General features: G+C 41.4%; 1 protein-coding gene across 3 annotated transcripts in view; it reads right to left on the bottom strand.

Moving 5' to 3' along the window:
* RAPGEF5 (Rap guanine nucleotide exchange factor 5) overlaps positions 1-21,198 on the bottom strand; it is a gene marked incomplete at both ends in the record, with an annotated part of 215,021 nt that overhangs the window by 150,327 nt on the left and 43,496 nt on the right. For all 3 annotated transcript variants that reach the window (XM_079711491.1, XM_079711493.1, XM_079711492.1), the window contains 2 exons: positions 6,404-6,470; positions 20,354-20,522. In XM_079711491.1, coding sequence (XP_079567617.1) covers positions 6,404-6,470; positions 20,354-20,522 — 236 coding nt within the window. The remainder of the gene's footprint in view (positions 1-6,403; positions 6,471-20,353; positions 20,523-21,198) is intronic.

The raw sequence follows: 21,198 nt of genomic DNA, 5'->3' as shown, positions 1-21,198 counted from the left end.
CACTTTCTCAAAACTCAATCTACCCGGCCCTTCCCCAAATCACATAGTAGCTCTGAAGCCACTGGAAGGGCTGGAGCCAGGCTACAATTCCACATAAGAATTTTATGTTCCCTAAAGACAAGAAATATAAGATGTTCACAATCCTGTGGCAGCCAGACAGAAGGTTAGTCATTCGTTGGCAGAGCCACTTTTATTCTCTTAACAAACATGCCCACTCAAGTCTGTGATAGACTTAGAAAATGGAGATTAACTACACTGCTTCTCCATTCCTCAGAAAGGAAGACGCAGATAGCCAGGAGAAACAGTGAGTGGAAATTAGTATTTCAGCATTTTAAAAAAACACATTTCTAAATGTGGCAAAATTCTTCACTGGATTGTGCTAATCAGGTACTCAATGCGACAGATTCTCCCCACTTCCCTAAAATTATTTCTAGACCTAACTAACTTGACGTATCACCTCTTAAATAAGTTCCCAAAATTCTAACTCTTTAAAGATCCAGCAAAACTCAAATCCCATGCTATTTCTGCTTCCTGAACTGGTGCCAATGTGAACGTTTCCAATCAAAAAAAGCTGTCACCTTTATCTTCAGATACTATTGTTCAACAAGGAATTTCTCCAACATATCAACCCAACTTGTAGATTCATCAAGAAGAACAAACTAAAGGAATCCTAGCCACTTTGTACGCTTCCTGACCCAGAAAGGGTGTAGACAGAGTCCTGTGAAAGACACACCTTAAAGAAAATGGTGGAAGGTCCAGGTGAATGATTAGACATGGCAAAGGAGAGGAGTTTTAAATGAGTGAAAGCAAAATATGAGAACAGGCACGTGAGAGGAATGAGACAGTTGACAAGACAGAGAATCTTGGAAAGTTGGGGTCTTTGAGTTTCCTAGTATCATGCTTTTGGTGATACAAGACAACTGGTTGTTCATTAAGACTCAGTTCCTTGGGCCTCCATGAAAAGTATTTCCCAAGAGAATTCTATCTAAGGAAAAGATGACACGGGAGAAGAATCAGAAGCCCAGGGTAAGTGCAGGTCTTAGTTAATGAGAATAAAACCAGATCCTTTTTACCTGTAAAGCAGGATCCCACATAGGGAAAAAATGAGAAGATGACTTTTACTATAAAGAATGCTAGGAAGCATGAGAGAACGAGTTCATGGTTGATGTGAAAACTGATGGAGTTATGTCCAACTTCTGGACACTGAGCAGGGAAGAACCTTTCTGCGAAGTTGACAACGTGCTGCAGTTATAACCACCTCTTTTTTTTTTTTCCCTAGAGAGGTGCAAAAAAAAAAAAAAAATTCCATAGCAGATCTCTTTTTCTCTAACACTTTCACCAAAAGTTATATATCTTAGTATGGCTATTGGCTTCTTGGGGCTTCATCTGCTTCAAGATCTTCTAGAACTTACAGCGGTCACCCCATTTATAATTTGGGTTTGATTGCTCAGTGGTATTTCTCAGAGGAGTGATAATACACCCTATGAGAAGGAATTTGGAAAATACCACTAAGAGCATCAAACGTAGAGGTTCTACATTAAAGTTTGAGGAGCTGAAGAAAAGGAGCAACAGGATAGAGCAGAAACGTACCAACAGAGAAATCTAAACTGCTGAAAATTATCAACTACATCAGCTTTGAGAAGGAATATGAGGGTGTAAGAGCGTCTAGTTAAATGGTTCCCGAGTATTAGATTCTGTTCTCATCCACACTGACCTCTCTTCCTAACTTATGTATACTTGATTTGTCATTTGAATTCATCTCTCAAGATATGGCCACAAACTCTTCACCAGGTTCACGTTTATTGTAGACACTCAACACTGTTCTCTTCTACCATCCAAGTGATGGCTGACTTCGCTGGACCAAGGAGCACAGAGGACCACGCCACATGCCCTACCCCTGTCCTTTTATAAACGCCACTCATATAACCATGGCATCAAATAAGCATCTAATATGTATTTATTAGTATTAATATTAATAGTTATTAATATTAATATAATTAATATAAATATTAATTATTAATGTATTGTATGTGATATATTAATATTGATATAATTAATATTAATAGTATATAATATCAATTAATATGTATTAATTCACAACTTAGCCTAACTCACATCACCTCAGCAGTTTGACCGTGTGGATAAAAATCATGAATTTCACTCAGATGTTTGTGTTTTCTTATCTCTACAATTTCCATCAAGAAGATTTAGCCCGAGGTAACAGAAACAGCCCAAAATGGTTTGTTTAGGATGTTGATTTTAAGGAAGCATGAGCTAGAAGTCCAGAATCAGTTTTTATCTCCTATTTAAGGATGTCCATATTTCCACTTCCTGTCTTTGGATGATGCCCAAGTACTTCTCAGTTCTTTAAAATGCCTCAAAGTTTAGCTTATTTCCTAAATTTACATCCTAAGAACTATGACTTTGAAAGCAATATTTCATTCACTATAAATTCTTCCCTATGTCTAGTTTATCCTGGGTTGTAAAACAAGTATATAAAATCTATGTCATCAATTCTGAACACTCCTTTTGGCATATACACTGGGAGAATTCATGTTTAAAAATAAAATAAAATAATGCTCAGAACTTCAAGGATAGGAACTGGGAGACTATGTCATCCAAGGGCCCTTCTTGGTCTGCCAGCTTTATCAGACTAACAGAGACTCATAGGAAATGAAGAAGAGAAGATTTTCAAGTTAACAAAATGTGTAAGGTCAGAAGATATTAAAAAGGAAGCTAAGACGTTAAGGCAGAAACCACAGGTACCGCAGGGAAAGCCAGACGATTTTCAGATAATAATGCCCAGAGTGTTTCTGTAGACTGTACATAATGGAAGGAGTCTATTATAGCCATGTCCTTTTTCCTTAAGCTGAAAACGTCTTACAAAATTTTCTTCTTTAGGTTTTCGGATGTCAGGTGCTTGGGAGGGTGGCTCTTTCCTGAAACTCACCAGAAACGTAGCTGGAACATTTTGATTGTCCATGTTTGTGTACATTTAACAGCTGTAAATCTGACTGAATTATCAAGGCGTTTTTATTTCTATACACATTGTCTTCTCATGTTCCTTTAATATGAAAACTCACTAGTGTTTTCTTCCAGGGTAGAATTTTAGGTATTATTTTTTTAGATGACAGGACCTTTCTCTTGATTAACCTGAGACTAAGAAATAAACTATTTTAAAATGAGGATTTTTTTTTTTAAAGATAGCAATATACAGGGCTTCCCTGGTGGCGCAATGGTTGAGAGTCCGCCTGCCGATGCAGGGGACACGGGTTCGTGCCCCAGTCTGGGGGGATCCCACATGCCGCGGAGCAGCTAGGCCCATGAGCCATGGCTGCTGAGCCTGCGCGTCTGGAGCCTGTGCTCTGCAACGGGAGAGGCCACAACAGTGAGAGGCCCGCGTACCGCAAAACAAATAAATAAATAAATAAAAGATAGCAACATACAAAACCCTGAAGTTTGAGTAAAAAGAGGTGAATATACAGGGCAGTACAGTAAACTCTATTGCGGGAAACTGCTGCCCCCTTTCCAGTGCCCCCTAATTACACAAACCTTTTGAAGAGCACTTTAACAAGTCTGCATTACAGATGTCACTTTTGCTTTCCTTTAATGCATTTAAGGGTCATGCTAGATGACAACTGTTACTTGACTGATGTATGCCAACATCTCCCTTCCTACATGGTGTTAACAGCTAGGTAACAGAGTTTTCATACCAAAGCCAACAGGAATAACTACATTGTGAAGAGGTGAAGCACAACAGTCCCTTCATAAATGCTTATACAATGAACAGAGAAATTTTATTTATTTATTTATTTTTTTGCAGTACGTGGGCCTCTCACTGCTGTGGCCTCTCCCGTTGCGGAGCACAGGCTCCGGACGCACAGGCTCAGCGGCCATGGCTCACAGACCCAGTCACTCCACGGCACGTGGGATCTTCCCGGACCGGGGCACGAGCCCGCGTCCCCTGCATCCGCAGGCAGACTCTCAACCACTGCGCCACTCGGGAAGCCCTGAACAGAGGAATTTTAGAACTTAGATATTGTCTAGTCCAGCACTCAATTTGGCCAAGGTCATAGTGTTGGAAGAACTAAGAATCAAGGTCCACGTTCTCAGTTCAAAGTTCTCGGTTTCACTATTCCAGGCCGATCAGCCAATCAATTAAGACGTCAATTTTTCTCCTCTATCCTTTATTCTCATTCCCGCTCTAGCACCTTATCTCAGTCTTTTAGCTTGGAGATTTTTTTCTAGCAAGATTACCTCAACCAAATACATAGCCAACACTTTGCTGTCCACCCTCGTTTTTAGAGGCTTTCTTCAATTTAACTTTCATGGTATAAACCATTCAGTATTTCCACCTCTCACTGTCCTTTCATCTCCCCACTGCCCTCTTATCATGGGTGCTGCCCAAGACTCCATCTTCCACTACGCTCTTCAATCGACAACCTGGACTGGTTCCCATAACTCTAGCCCTGACCTTTCTGAGGTCTAGATTCGCGTCTCCAGGTGTTTCCCGAATATTTTTACATCCTTATGTCCTCAAACTCAGTGTGTCCAAAATTACGTCATCTCTCCTTCCACGCATTTTACTCAGCTTCCTAAGAGTATCATCACTTTTCCATTCAAGTTCAGAACTTCGGTTATCTGACTCCTCCTCTACATGTACCTGTCCTACTGATTTTTAAAAACTTCTTTATGCTCCTTTTTGAACTCATTTTTCTTTTGGTTCCCCCCAAAACCTCCAGAAACTATAATAGGTTTTCATCAGCCTCTCAACCAGTCTCCCCATCTCCAACTCATCTTCTTGTTTCTTAAATGTCTGCTTCGTCATGTTAATCTGTTGTTCAAAAAGTCTTTCACTTTTCTCTATTAGGTGCTTCCTCTGTAACCAGATGGGTCTACTATTTTCCCACTGTACTTTCCCATTCCTCTGCCTGCACACAATAAATCCTACAGCTAGAGTACACATCCTTTGTCACCTGTTCACATCCTGATTGCCTTCAATGATGGTTCAAGCCCCGTCTCTTCAATTAAGCTCTCAGCTACGGTTCTTGGACTTACTATCTATACACCATGATTTTTGATGCTCAATTGCCAGCTGTTTTATAGGTTAACTTTTTAATGTGCCTATCTTTCTGGTATAGCTGTAGGAACCACATCTTACCTGTCTGCTGCTTCTGAAACTTACCTAATAACTGTATTACGTTATCAAAAAATGAGGTGTAGTAGCTAAGAGAACATGATTAGGAAGCAGAAAATTCTAAGTTTAGATCCTGGCTTTGTTCCTTTCTAGATGGGTGACTTTGGGCAAGTTACTTAACCTATAGAAGCTTTCATGTCTGTAAAACAGAGATAACGCCACTTATTTCACAGGGTTGTTGTGAAGTGTAACATGTGTGTGTGTATGTATGTATGTACACACACACACAATGTTTAACATAGTATTTGGTCTGTAGTGAGTGTTTTTTTTTAACAGATGGCTGTTAACAATTTTGCACATAATAGGCACTCCTCTTTGGTCACTATTTTAAACTGCAAAGGTCATGTTAAATATTTTTTCATAACACACTGTCAAGATTTCATTTCATGTGAAGTTTTATACCACTGAGCACTGTATTTAGCCAAAAGTTACTTTTCTAAGCTACATTCCAGAAGAGTAGGAAAGACAACTTTTAACTTTCAAGCTGTGCCCAGATGCCAAGACTCGGTGCACGAACTGTGTAAGATCAGTTTCATTCCACATATATAACCCAAGCCAGCATGACTTTCAGCAAGCACCACTTAAAGAATGCAGTTAAAGAAGAATTCAAGAATCTTTGGTAAGGCTAGAAAAGTTTCCAGAAAGCCCAGCCAATGGATAAAGATTTTGTGAGATAGGATTGCTAGAGCCTGTCAAAAACCGGAGCTCCATGATTAGAGACCATGGCCAGCTTTTTCTAGGAAGAAGGGGATAAGCTTTCCTTCAACCAACAAGTCAATTACTGACTCTAATTAACGGCTTTAAAAGACATAATGAAAATGTTGCAATCTACTACATTTAAAAACTGAGGACTTGATCTTTTGTTGGTTGAGGTGATCATTTTTTCCCTAATGAAACATACAGTCTTTTCTCCTTTGTGCAGCAGGTCACAACTTTCCCTAGGTTAAGTCATACTGTATTAAAAAAAAAAAATCCTCCACTAAGGTTCCAGGAACTTTCCACCAAGAGCATCTATGATCTTGCAGGAGAGGCTGCGTCAGAGTAGAACAAGTTAACGCCATTGACCCCTTTTGCCTTGACTTGGGCCTCCCACAGTGATGAGCAGCCATAGGGCAAGTGTCTCTCTACACCACTACCCAGACTGCCGCCCTTCAAAGACCCCTCATTGTTTCTAAACCCCTGGGCAGGGAAATCACATGGCCTTACCGCAGATGTTAGACGACAAAGAATTTCATCACTGCTCTCTTCTGAGTCTTCAATTTTCTGATGAGATCTTTGAAAAACAAAGAATAAATTACTCTTCAACTTTGGTTTTTCAAATTTATTCACCAAGTGATGGAGAATACGTGGTAAATAATAGCATTATTGCTTAATACATTTGAAAGTGCCCATGCGAGTAACATGGTGACCATAATGCCACAGGAACACAGCTCTGTTGCAGCCCAACTGTTCCTTCGAAATCAATTAGCAAGAACGTCTTTCCCATACATCAGTTAAATCCTGAGGGCTGCGTACTGCTCTCCAAATGGTACCACAGAATAATCCTGACACACCAGATTTACAAACACGGGCATTCACAAAGCACAAGTGGATGGCGAATATAACGTAAAGTACTGACATTCCCGCTCAGTCTAAATGAAATCCAGATTCCAAAAATATGAAACATGAATTTTCCACTACATCTGAGTTTCAGCCCAAACAGATTTATTATGAAGTGGTCTATTATAAGCCTAATACTGTGATAAAAAATTACATTCAATACAATAGCAGAAGCACTTTGGTCTTTTTTACGAGACCACAGCCCAGTTGAGAAAAAAATTATCCATGTGTTAAATAACTAAGGAGACATACAACATAATACACAGTATAAGATCAGTGTGTTTAGAAAAATCATCTTTCTAATGTAATTCGTGAAAATTTTTTCACACAAATGTACATGCTAACATAAAAAATTATCTACTTCAGACAAATCTTATAAAATTACATTTTTTTTCCTGACTTGGTTAAAGGGAAAAAACATTGACTAATGCCAAGTGAATATATGTAATTGTCTCCCAGATCTATTTCCACAAGCAATTCCTTTCAACACCTGTGGACTTGGTGGGGATTGGTGGTAATTGCCTTGCAGAGCGGCGGTATGGCACTGGCAGTCCAGTGATTGATTTCAGTCTCGGGAACTGTAGTGGGCCAGCTGGAGCACGAGCCTCGTGGGGCAGGAGGGCTTCTCCTGGCTCCTAAGACAGCTAGGAAGATGCTCTTTAAGAAAAGAAAAGCCAGTCGTATCAATTCCGGCACTGGCTTCCTGTTTCTGTAAATGTTATTAAACTCTTTCAAAAGAAAAAAAAAAATCCCACCCTTCAAGTCAGAGCAATGAATTACAAACTACCGCCTGTACAAGAATTGCATGTTCTAGATATGAAACAGTGGGCATGTTGTCAAATAATTTCATTCCTAGTGCAGCAAAGCGTCTGAAACATGATCTTGATAATGAACATTTCAAACAATGAGCCTTATTATTAAAATGATCTATTCACAAGGTTTCCATACACACGAAGTTACACTGAGAAGAGATTTGCAACCCTTTATAACATAAGCCACCCAACTAGGTTTATAAGATTATGCTGAGGTGACAAACAGATCTGAGAGGAAATTAGGAGCCAAGAGCATTAGACACAAGAGCACCAAACAAGGGCTTCAACGTCCCATCTGTGTCTGTGTTGAAGCGCAAGCTGGTCGTGCCCGCTCATGCCTCTCAGCCCCCAGCAGCACCTGAAGGCTGAGTTAACGTGCATGACGTATTTTGCATTAGCACAGATTCTGTCATGAATGTGTTTTCGACAAACTGCTGAAAGGAACTCAAAACTCCAAGGGAAGCTCTTGTGTATGTCACTGATCGTGGTTATTTGCTGAGTAACGGCCAGGCTGTTGCTAGCTCAGTGACAAATAATTTGTCTCTGTGCAAGCAAAACTATCTTTCATCACGCTTCCAGCACAACACATGCCTTGGCAGAAACGTTTCTAAAGGAAATACGTGTAAGACAGACAGAGTGATGCTCTCCCGAGAGCTGTCCCACAGCCCGTGTTCCATTTTTATCCCCTCAATCACCGTAATGTATACCCAGAACTCCCAAGTCCTTCTCTAGCCCCTGAATCTTCCCTGAGCTCACCCTGTGCTTCCATCTAACTTCAGTGTGGCTCTAAGTGGCCATTCCAGAACGCCTTCACCCCCATGGGAATCTCACAGGCTCCTCAAACTCAACATAACTTCCACTGACATCCTCTTGCCTCCTGCCCTCACCGGTTCTGCCAGCGCCCGTCACCACTCAGCTTTATGTCACCCTGCGGCCCTTCCCCGCCTCCGGCACTCCCCCGCTTCCCAGTCACCAGATCCTCCTCTGCTCTGTTCCCCTACTTTCCTCCCCACAAGCCGTGCTGACAGGCCCTCACCTCCACAACGTACTTTAACCACCTTCTAACCAACTTGTCTCTGCCTCTCCTCCTGTACCCCATCTCCTAGAGATGCCGGGATTCTCCTTCTAAAACCCAGATCTGGTCCTGCTTTTCTCCAGACTCACACCTTCAGGGATTCTCCCACGGCCTGCTCGAGAATTCAGAAAGACTCTTCCTTTCCGCTAGGGAGTCCCAGGTTTGCCCTACACCAGCAGGTACCTGCACGGCACCTGGCGCAGAGAAGGGACGTGGGAGCAGGACCGAGGGCGACAGGCAAGCAGTGGGAGGGCCTGAAAGGGGGGAAGGAAGAGAGAAGGGCGATGCTCCCCGACTCCCCTTCCTTCCTCACCGCTGGGGTTCCTCCCCGGCTTAATGCCCAAAGGCCCAGAAGTACCAGACTCTCTTTCCCCAGTAAATGTATTTTTACAAAATGAGATAAATTCTGATTATTTTATGATATAAATACACATCACTGCAACTCAGTGAAGACAAAGTCCTCACATGTCAGATCAAAACAGGTAATGAAACAGATGGGGCAAGGGAGAATAAAGGAAAGGATCAGCTGTAATACGTAGCACACCATTTTACATAAGTGACTCGAGCATCCGTGGATTTTGGTATCCATGGGGGTCCTGGAACCAATCCCCCACGGGTACCAAGGGAGGACTGTACTTGCCCCATTATTAAATATTGTGCCCCCAATGGGGCACAATATTTGCCCCATTGTTACCAAAGGGGGCTGTGCTGCTCAGTGAAGAAGAGACGAAGAGAGACTCTGGTTAGAGAAGGGGACAGAGAAACCCTGGTTGGGCTCAGCCGCCAATGGCAGTGGCAAGTTGACATAAGAAAGAGAAGAAAAAAGGAAGTGGCCCCAGGAAGGAAGACCCATCCTTGAGGGTTTGTGCCAGCAGGAAGCTCTGGCATAACGGGTGTCCCCTTTGTGAATTCTCACGGCTGCTTCTTAAGGTCTCTGCTTACCAACAGCCCAAGCCTGACCCCTTCACCCTCCAAGGCAAATGCCGGATCCTAGTGCTGTGAATCCTAGTGTGTCGAATCCGTGATGCCTAGTCTTCGTAAGTGCACGAGGTCTGCAACATCTAAGGGTGCCGTTGTGAGGACACAGGAATGGCAAAAGCCTCTGGTCCTCTGCCCTTGTCCCTCTAACCATCAAACAGGACACGTTATCATGCTACTCAACCCCCACCAAAACCAAAACAAACCCCTGCCCTCCCTACAGGCTTCCCCCGCTTAACTACAGGCAACTCCATCCTTCCAGTTGGAAGTAATCCTTGAGCCCAACAGCCCGACCCCCACCTTACAGTCTATGCTGTATCCATCCCCAAATCCTATCAGCTCTGCCTTCAAGGGATATCTCCCTTTTGACTATTTCTCACCACCTCTACTCCAACCGCTATTGCTCCAGCCACAGGATCTCTTACCTCAACCCAGGAGCCAGAGTGGTCTTGTTCACATGTGAGTTAGATCATGCCCCCCCTCTGCTCAAAATCCTCAACTGACTCCCTATCTTTCTCAGTAAAAAGCCAAAGCCTTTACAGTGGCTGACATCTCTCACTTCTCTACTCCATTCCGGTCACTCTTGCTTTGCCTTAATGCTTCTGTCTTGGGCCTTGCCCTGACGGTCCCCTCATCCTAGAACACTTCCCTCACATTGCACACTGCTTCTTCCCTCACATCCTTCAAGTCTCTGTCGACCTCTCGAAGAGGCCTTTCCTGACCCGTATCTCTATCGCTCATTTCCTACTTTATTTATCTGCATAAAGTTTTCCACCATTAACTAACATAAATCTGTTTGTTTATGAAATTGCCTGTCCTCTCCCCTCCTAGACTATAGGCTCCATGGGAGTAGAGGTTTCTGTCCGTTTTGTTCCTGGTTCCATCCCCAACACTTAGAACACAACACAGTCCATAGGAAGCATTCAATAAATCTTCATTGAATAAATTAACTGAGGACCTTAAACTTCAGGGAATGCTCTGCTATCAGCCATCATCCCCGGACGACCACAGCACAAGACATTAGCTTGTTCTCTGCAGTCAGTTCAACTGAAGGACCCTGCTTACACTCGAGCTATTTCCCTCAGCTCTTCCATCATCCTCCCAGCTCCCTGCAGCAGTCCCTCCTCTCAGTGACCTCCTTGTCTCTAAAATCCAACATGAATGACTTCCTTATATCAAACTCTAAAGAGCTGGTAACTTTGAAAATATCTTAAATAAAATAACAGCAACCAATGGTCACCCTCACTCCCACATCTTCCCCTAAGAAATAATTAGTACAGTCTTAGTGACAGTTTCCAACCTGGCCAACTGTTTGACAATCATTTACACAATTCATACTGCATCAGAAAAGAAGCAGGAAATTCCCCACCGCAAAAGGTCTCCCAACACAAACTCTCAGCTCTGAGAGGGTTAAACAGTCACGTGGGGTTGATTTCCAATAAAGAGCCTTCGGACGTAGCACACAAGAGCCATTATCTGGGCGGTAGAATTCATTTTATACCAGTCAGGTCCAGTATAATTTCTAGAAACTTGGGTTTACCTGGTATTCCTGCAGGGGTTCCCAAAATTCTCTTAGCAAAAATTCCTTCATGAGAATTATGTAATGAGTTTGAGATTATTCCAGTGACGTTTTTCAGAATAAAGCTTACCATAAATCTTCTATATGAGAGATAGAACCCACACTCCTTAATCAGGTTTTGACCAAAATATTTGTGCCTCAAGATTCAAAAGCAGCTAGTATCATCTTGTAATTGGAAAATCCTACTTCCTTTTCAACAGTGGAAGAGGTTTCCTGGGATTTCAGGATGGAAAGCTGGAAGCATTTCTTACAGAAGTATTATCTAGATAATATTTTGCATTTGTATATTGATGTAACTTTAAAAATGCACAAGTTCTATCTATCTACATCTACGTCTCAATATTGAATGGCATATTCACTGAGTTGCCAAGAGCTACCACTCCACACATAACATGGTTCCTGCAGGAAAATGTGTTAAATGCATCCAACAGCCATAAAATAGACAAACATTTGGAGTCTAGTGGCTCAAGAGGTGTAGACCATGCATAACTGGCATGTGCTAAGCCAGGTGAGGTGTCACACATGACCTTCCAGGCACACGTGAGCCAGCACGATCCCAGGCCCAGGCATGTTGCACATGACAGAGGACACGAACAATCAGTTTTCATGTAAGTTGCTATTACTGCCATCCCTGGGGCTGTCATTTGTTTCTGAGTGTTTCCTACATACACCCTATACATCAACCTTCGCCTTAAACAGAGATATTCTAGACTGAGATTTCATGAAGGTGGGGAGCACGCATGTCTCCAAATCAGGAAGAGGATGTCCCTGGGGAATTTGGGGCAGGCCTGTCCACCGCCTCCCACCCTGAGCCAGGCTGACGCTGCCCTGCCCCACCCTGCTTGGTCTGGAGGGACCTGAGGAAAACACAATTTTTAGCGTGAACCTCAGACTACCCCTGCTAAAGGCTGGTGAACTTCTAGGGCATGGAATGAACCAGAACCAAGACAAACTCTATAGGAATTTTTCAAACATGATCCCAAGACAAATAGGAGATGCACAGCACACACATATACGGGAAAAAAAAAGCACATAATACTTAGTGGGCTTAGCAAAATCCATCTTTAAGATACTCTGCCAGCACAAGTGAGAATCGCTTAGCCTGATCTGTGATTCAGGGGCATCTTGGGAGAAGTAATATCCAAGGTGAGGTTCTGACGGAAAAGGAGTGGCCCTGGAACTCAGCAGGATGACCAGCACAGGGAAGTGGGCAACGGCAAGAGATAAAGCCAAGGACAGAACAGTCGGGGCCTGTCTATTGCTGCCAAAGAGTTTTGGTTTTATGCTGAAGGCCATGAACTTTGGCTGTAAAGTGAACAGGATGGAAGGAGAAGTACCTAGAAGAAGATATAAAATCAAAGGTAGGTTTGGTTTCGTCCTCTTACGATTGAGAGAACCATTTGTTTGAGAAAGGAGAACAGCCAACAGAGAGTGAGGAACTGAGAAAGCAGGCATGGGGAGTGTCCAAGGAGGGGTAGGACCCATAGCCCAGGCAGAAGAATGAGTCTGGAGCAGAAGGAGGGACTCTTCCTCCACCATGCTGGGAAGAAATGATGATAAGTCAGCCGACAATGCCAGAATCCACGTTCTTCTTGGACAACCCAGAGCCCATTCCACACTTGCTGAATGTCAGGCAAGGAGAAGTATTAGGGACTTTCTCTTTCAAAACTGCTTCCTGGGCCAGATTTTTAAAAATTTTTTCCCTAAGAAATCACTGCCACAAAAGAGAATGTTCCTCAAGGGACCCAGAGTCAATCTCTACTGAAACCAACACCTACTGACCCCAAGAGGATAAGAAGGTGTCATATGTGACACTCAAGTACTGTCCCACCTATATCTTCCCATAATATCTATAACCAGACAGATCTATTTTGCTTAACAAAGCAAATTCCTATTACAAAAAGAAAAAGTGGGATGGGAGAGGAATGAGAGTCAGATTTTTTTGAGATCATTGACATCATGAGTACAAACACCTGTTCAACCTTCTCAAGAGAAGATAATTTTTCACAGCATCAGGCTATCAGTTATGCTTATAGAGGAAATTTACCAAACAGTAGTAAATTGTGAATGTGACAGGTTTTATTAAGGTCCAGGGTAAACAGTGACACATTCATCTAAAATTGAATAAAGTTAGTTATTACTAGTATCTCTTTCACATTTTATATTGAAGATTTGAGAACTAATGTTTAATATTTAACTAAACAGCTACATTTCGAATGCTGGCACAAGCATGCCTAAAAGTTCAATTGTTGTTAAAATTCCTGTACTGTTCCTAAATTGATGCACTCTCATAAAGATAAGCTGTCTCTTCCCGCACCTGGAATAAGTCTGGTCTGTAAACAATGGAAATTTTGGAGGACTTAGTGTTTCCTTGGGAAAGGGGGTGATGAGTAATAACAAAGACTAAGACAAGCTGGTTTCACAGCATTTTTTATACAAACAATTTAAAGTGATAAATGAAAATTTTCTTCACCTATGATTCTAATACAAAACTTATGCCAAGTTCCATCATGAAAAGTTTTTTGAGAAATACTCAAAAAATGTTTGTTTACTCATCCAGTCTTTCCTCCTCTCCGAGATTCATAAAATGAGAACCTAATTAGGAAGAGTGAGGAATACAAAGGGTAGGTTTGGGACACAGGAATGACAAACTTGAAGTTGATCTCCCCAGTTAGAGGCTGTTAATCTAGCACCATTTCAGAAATTAAGGATGCCAATGGATTTCTCATGTTGCTTATACATGTCAGGTAGAAAAGGACAAGTTAGGCAGGATAAGGAGAATAAAGGGAGCAGAGGTGACAGGGTAGCTGGTGGTGGTACTATTATTGTATATAAGGTCCTAAGAGAAGGCAGGAACCTGAATTTTGGGAGTCATCACTGTGGAGCTGATATTAAATACATGACTGGGTGAGGGTACATCCAGAGTGAGAAGAGAAAAAGACGTCTGAAGACTGAGCTCCAGGACACTCCCTGTTTAAAGGTTAATGTTTCCAGACATAGGTTTTATTATTATGCATGGGTGGTAAGGCCAACAGATCAGGAGATGACTGCCACTGAAAAGACACGTCAATATGGGGAGAATTAACATCTTAGCAATACTGAATCTTCCAATCCATGAACATGGATAGATCCTCTACTTACTTCAATTTGATTTTTTAAATCAGGCTTATGAAGTGTATGACATACAACTTTTGCACATTTTCTTGGATTTATACCTAAGTATTTTATAATGCTTTTTGTGCCAGTACAGGGAAATACATTTTTTTATATTGACCTTGTAGCCTGTGATCTTGCTAAACTCACTTATCAGGCCTAGTAGGTTTTTTGTAGATTCCTTGGGATTTTCTATGTATATAATTATGTCATCTGCAAAGAGAGATGGCTTTATTTTTTTCCTTCTAATCTGCATACACTTTCTTCTTTTTTCTTGCCTCACTTGCACTGGCTAGAATTGAAAAGAAGTGATAAGAGGCAATGTATTAGCCTTGTTCCCAATCTTAGTGGAAAAACATTCAGTATTTTGCTAGTAAGTATGATGTAAACTGTAAGTTTTATGTAAGGTTTTATCAGATTGAAGAAATTCCCTTATAGTCCTACTTTTCTGAGAATTTATATCATGAATGGATGTTGAATTTTTTTCAAATGATTTTTTCTGCATCTATGGAGTTTCTCATATAGTTTTTCTTTTTTGGACTGAATCTGTTGAATTACATTGACTGATTTTTAGATGTTGAATCATCCTTGTATTTCTGGGATAAATATCATTTTATGATGTATTATCATTTTTATACATGGCCAGATCCAATTCAGTAATATTTGATAAGACTTTTGTGTTTACATTCATTTTCTTTTTCTGAACTTTGTCATAATACAGCTGGCCTCATAAAAGGCCTTACATGACTTACATATGGTCACATCTGTTACAGGACTAAGCACAGCACTTTACACAAACCTGATCGTCAGTAAATGCTGTTAAGTAAGTTACTCAGTAGAGAGTAGACCCTTTTCCTTACCTGAAAATTAAGAGGAGCAAATTCAATTATCTAGGAAATCCCTTCCAGATATAAATGCTTATGAAGCTAAATTTACAGAATTTCAGAAGTGTCAGCCAAGTGGCAATAGGTACCATGCGCAATAAAACCTTTATGTTCTGAAAAAATTAATCTGGCTTCTTTACGTAGTATTTTGAGACTTTGATTTAATTAACTTTCACGTTTCCTATCACTTAACAGAGTTTTCTGTAAGGCTAACTTTATAGAACAGTAGATTTCAACCTTGGTATGTGTTAGCCTCACATTTAGAACTTTACAAAAAGTACTGATATCCATGTTTCATCTCTCTACTCCAATCCTGATTCAGTAGATCTCAGGTTATACCTGTTTATTTTTTAAAGTATCATGGTTGAGAACCAGTGCCATGAAGATCACTTCCAAGTTCACCTTCTGCCTTCAATTCATGTTGCTGCCTGCCACCAAGCACAGAGGCCTGCCCTTTTGGCAAGTTACACAAGCTGTCTTGCCTCAGTTTCCGCATCACAACTCCAAACTACTGCTGTGGGCATTAAATGAGTCACATGTAAAATGCTCAGAGTAGTGCTTTGCATGTGGTAAGTACATATAAGTTTAACTATTACTGCTATTTTTTGTATTATTGTCACTGCCAGGGCAGCTTAGGCCAAGTGACCAAGCCATTTGTTCCCCATTTTTAAGTGGGGGACCCCTTTAACATAGAAATAGATCACAGACCCATAAACTCTGTACCCGTTGAGCAATTATATGACAAAAACTACCGTGAATTCAAATAAACTGTAATTTACTTATTTGGGCAGCATCTATATACAGTTAAGTCCTTCTTTCTATTCAATACAAAGACAATGTTTAGCTCCCCTATAGAGATTGCAGACCCCTGCAATCAATCTGAGCCTCGCCACCCGGGTGGTTGTGACCCACTGCTCCAGCCACATCAAGCTGCCTTGTACCCTCTCAACACGCCACCCATCTTCCTAACTTCCTGCCCTACACACTGTACCATCTACCTCAAGTGCCCTTCTGCTTCTCTACCTAGAGTGTGGAGTCATGAATGTTAACAAATTCATCTTAATCCTCTGGGCTGAGCTTTTCCTAGAGTTGGTTAGTGAGGAACGGAAGGTGAGCCACACCATCCAATTAAGTACTCTGCTCATTAACAGTAACAACAAATAGGTGTGTGTGTGTGTGTGTGTGTGTGTGTGTGTTGTGTGTGTGTGTGTGTGTTTAACACACAGGTTAGAGTCAGGGAAGGTCAGGGTGGGATGCAATGAGAGGGAGCTGTTTCAGCAGAGCTCAGGTGATTGAATGGGACGTCTGTGGAAGCCGCAGCCAGACCTCAGGAGCATCAGAATGTCAGCTGATGCTGACATTCCAGGAGGACGCAGCAGCCAGGACCACCGGGCACTGATCAAGCCAAGAGACACAGACCCAACTGACACCAGGCTCCACAGTAACAGCGCACCCCAGTCACACTTCAGGGGTCACTAGGCAAGATCAGTGCGGATGCGAAAGGGCCAACCTGACAGGCAAGCCTGGTCTGCTAGGGTCAAGGGCCCACACCACTCACCACATCCCCAGGGGCTGTCTTGCTGAGGAGCAAGGAGAGGGTGCAGAAAGAGTGAACCTTTTTACCAAAATATGCTCAACGGCTAACAAGGCAACCTTTTAACTGTCCTTATTAGAGTCCTTTACTGGATTAGGCTAAAATTATGGGGCTTCTCTTTTCCTTCTTTCTGGCTGTCCAGCAGGACAGAGGCTCATGCGGACAACACAACGCTTAGAGAAAAATGAAGAAGTTACCTTTTCTTTCCCTGCCTGATTGCAGCATAAGTTAAATTTTAGCAATCTTCTATGACTCTTTTAACAGCAGCATAAGTGTTAACTGCCCTGTAATTGGTACAATATAGTTTTATGCATCAAGGTTCACAGACTCAGTTATTCAGAGCACCACCACTCCCACCCCGGGGGCAAGCCGGGAGGGCTGTAATACAGGTACTTGAATTAAAATAGCCAAGCTCCCGCACAGCCTAAATTCTCGAAGTCAGCGTTAGACAGAAGCGTGTCTTACTCGTCCTGGAGGAATTATCAGGCTGCCTTTCCCTACAATGTTACTTCAGCGTTCCTAACTGCCCCACCCCAATAAAAAGGAGTTAGGAAAAAGGACATTCTGGATGATTTGATTTGCCTTTCAGTTTGAATAAGATACCACGATTGTTCTTTCTTCCCCCAGAGACAGTACCCTTGACAACCAATGCACTCACTTTTTTCAAATTATCTATTCAGTTTGGATAGAAAAGTTATTTTGTATAGCATAGGAATTTTGTTTCTTCACATTAGCCTAGAAACCTGCATTAGCTCCATTTCCCTTCCTGCTTTAAACGTTTTATTTTAAATGGGAAAAAAATCTGTTTCTTTTTTCTTTTTAAAAATGAATCTTTACAGAACGGTGTCTACATAGAGACATGGAGTAGTTTCCTCACATAATTTTAAAGGGATTTAGAGAGAAGACAGCAAATTAGAACGACCCCAATGTAGAACTGCAAAGGCAGACTTCATGGCCTTCAAATATCAAAAAGGTTATTAAAAGAACCACAGGACCGGGTTTTCAGCTTGTGAACGGACAATGTAAGTTAATGAGTCAAGAGGATTTTAGAGGGCCTTTCGGTAGAATAGGTAAAAATGAATGGATAATACAGTGCAATGAATACCGTAGGACTAAGAATGACATAGAAGAGTGGGAAAAAAAATTGAAACAAACAGCAAGAGAAGAAGGTTACTAAAAGTTAGGGCTGTTCATAGACTGCACGTATCACGGAAGTTCTGTGGTCAAGGTAGGACTTGGACTCCCCCTTGAGGGGTGGGTAGAAGTTGACAAGGAAAGAGTAGAACTTCACAAGGCCATGAGGGAATAAACGGGTGTGGGCTAGAATGAATGGAGATGACCAGATTAGAGCAGAAGTTTTGATGGGATCGTATGTGTTGAACCTTAGCAAGGGCTGTGACAACCCAACTGGCAGAGGACAGTGTCCCTAGACATCTTTTCTCTGACCACAGTTTACTCCAAGTCTGGATAACCTAAACTTTAGCTTTCAAAAATATGGCCCAAAACATTATATCAGAGCTTAGAAGTTTGCTTATAACTCTAGTATAGAGTAAATAAATAAACAAATACACACACACACATACTCACACACACACACACACACACACACACATATATTTCTGCTCCAGAAGAGACTTGCAGTGGGTTCAGTAATTTTATCTTTTTATAGTTTGTACTTATAATATGGGATGAGCAGGTCTATAGCTCCCCAATGCCAATTTTCCCAGAGGAATTACCACCCCCAGATGGACAAGTTCACACCAAGAGAAAAAGAACGCACTGATAGACACGCTATAGTGATTATCAACCCCAGAGGCATGACACTGTATACAGTGATCAGTGTGACAAAAGACTGCAAGTAATCTGGAATATTAGGAAGCAAATTTTTTAAATAGCTTCATCTTTAGAACCTACAGTAGACTCAGGGATTCCCTGTAAAAAGGTCATCTCACTGGCATTCCAAACTGCTTCCTCAGTGGGAGAGAAAGGAGATAAACCACGAGGACTGCTTGCGAGTTTACCTCAGACACCCTCATACCCCGTTAATCTGGGTACACCCCCTGGGACTGCGCACACTTCCGACTTCAGGATGGGAAATGGTTAAGAAAAGCTGCCAGAGAGCGCCAGTCCCACAGAGTCACAGCCACCTCTAGCTTAAAAAGCATTCCACTCCTTCTTAGAAAGCTTTTTAAAATTTACTGAAATGCTTCTTGACTTTTCCTGGGAAACTTCTGACCTACATTAAGACCACATTACATTAAGAAACATTTTCCTTACTTAGACAATCGAATGATGCATTATATTTGCTTTACCATGGCAAGGTCCTCTATAAACAGTGGTGGTGCCAGTGGCACTGAATTCATAACCATTTCAGAGTCAGGCTAACATTTTTATAGCTTCTGGTTATAACGTCTCAAAAAGGGAAGCTAGAATGACCCCCGTAACTCTTGGGCACACACTCTAGCAGTTGTTAAAAGCATGGGTGTTACAACCAGACAGACACGGAATGCTCCACACACCACCTGTGTGACCGCAGATAGGTTACCTGATCTCTATGCCTCAGTTTCCTCACTTTAAAATGGTAGAAACTGATGAAATAATGAATATAAAGCATTTAGCATAGTTCCTGACATAAAATGCATCCTCTACAATCAACCTATTAGTGTCTCATTAATATTCTGTCATTTTATTTCTTTTCTAAAAGCCTGTAATAACTGTTCCGTACTGTCTTTTTTTAACAAGAGTAACTCATCTTTGTTAATGGTTGTGGGTGCTTCTCCCTGAACCTATTTTTCTTACCCATGAGATGAGGACAACACCACTTGCCCTGCTAATCTCAACGTATTCTAAAAATTGAATACATAAAAGTTGCTAACTGAAATTTTTAATCTGCAACTCATTATACTGAAATAAGCTTGTCACTAATGCTGTGGATAAACAAAGGCATGTCAGAATCATCCCATCATGACTCAAGTCCTGTTCCCACACCCCGTCTAATGAATTAATTTTAATTCATTTTAATCATATAGTGACTCAGCATCTTCATGTGATAATGATTCATGTGTTTCAATTTGCCAAATGTTGCTTCTAGATTATTTTCAGAAATGTCTGTTGAGCTCTTTCTTAGGAAAGTCACGACTTGGAGAGAGGATAAGATGTCAGTTATTATTTTATTCCAACTTAAGCTAAATCATGTTTATTCCCAACTTATATCATCTACTCATATAGCAATGATTAAATGAGAAGCAGCGTGGTGCAGCCGGCGAGGCATGGACTTCTGGAGTTTGAATACTAGTTCAGTCATTTATTAACTGGACTGAATTTTCAGCATTTTACCTTTCTGAACCTGCATCTGAGAAATGGGAATAAAACAATTACTTCTTAAAGGAGATGGTCTAAAAAGCAGAGCACAGTCCCCAGACACAGGGATGGCTCTCTAAGTGAGAGTAATTTTACAATGGAACAAAACAGCATCTACTTACAGTTCACAGATGCCAGCTCTAGTGGGAATGAGAGGCACAAGCTGCAGTAAAAGTTTGACACCATTTTGCCACGACTCTTCTCTTTCAAATTCACAGTACAAGTAGCTACACTCATCAGACGAAAACTGGTAGAAAACATAGGTATCTTGAAAGCATAAATGCTGGTCCACTGTTGGAAACAAAAAAGGCGTGGATCAGTTTTGTAAAGTACATCATTTAGAGAGCCATAAACTGAATAATAAATTGAAAGGCCTACTAATTATTAGAGAGAAGTCAGGGATAGGACGATAATGAAGTCCATTCATGTTCACAGTCCCATTGAATTAAAAAGGACTTACTGACCACCCTATTTTTATTACTTGAAGCTCTGGCCAGCACATTCACATGTATTTTACAACTGTTCTACTTCAGGGACAGGTGAAATCAACAGCAATTCAAAGGCAGTAGAAGAAACTTTTTTTTTTTTTTTAGCGTCCCAAAGCCGTACATTTAATTACTGTGGTGGTACACAAATACAACACTATGGCAAGATTTAGATCAGTGGCTCTCAACCAGCACTGAGGGCATTTAGCAATGTCGGGTGACATTCTGCGTTGCCACAACTAGGGGGTGCTACTGGCATCTGGTGGGTGGAAGAAAGGGATGCTACTAAACATCCTATAATGTATGAGACAGTGCCCCCCCACCCCATTAACTAAGAATTATCTAGCACAAAATGTCAACACTACCAAGGTTGGGAAACCCTATTTTAAAAGAAATCAAGACGTGGAGACTTTTCCAAAAAATATTAACACAAAATGTTTTGCTAAGCAGAAACCTGAACCTCACAAGCAAGCTGATAATTA

This window comes from Hyperoodon ampullatus, assembly GCF_949752795.1.
Source record: "Hyperoodon ampullatus genome assembly, chromosome: 9".
Classification (NCBI taxonomy): Eukaryota; Metazoa; Chordata; class Mammalia; order Artiodactyla; family Ziphiidae; genus Hyperoodon; species Hyperoodon ampullatus.
The sequence above is the reverse complement of the archived record's forward strand: the minus strand, read 5'-3'. Positions and strand labels throughout refer to the sequence as shown.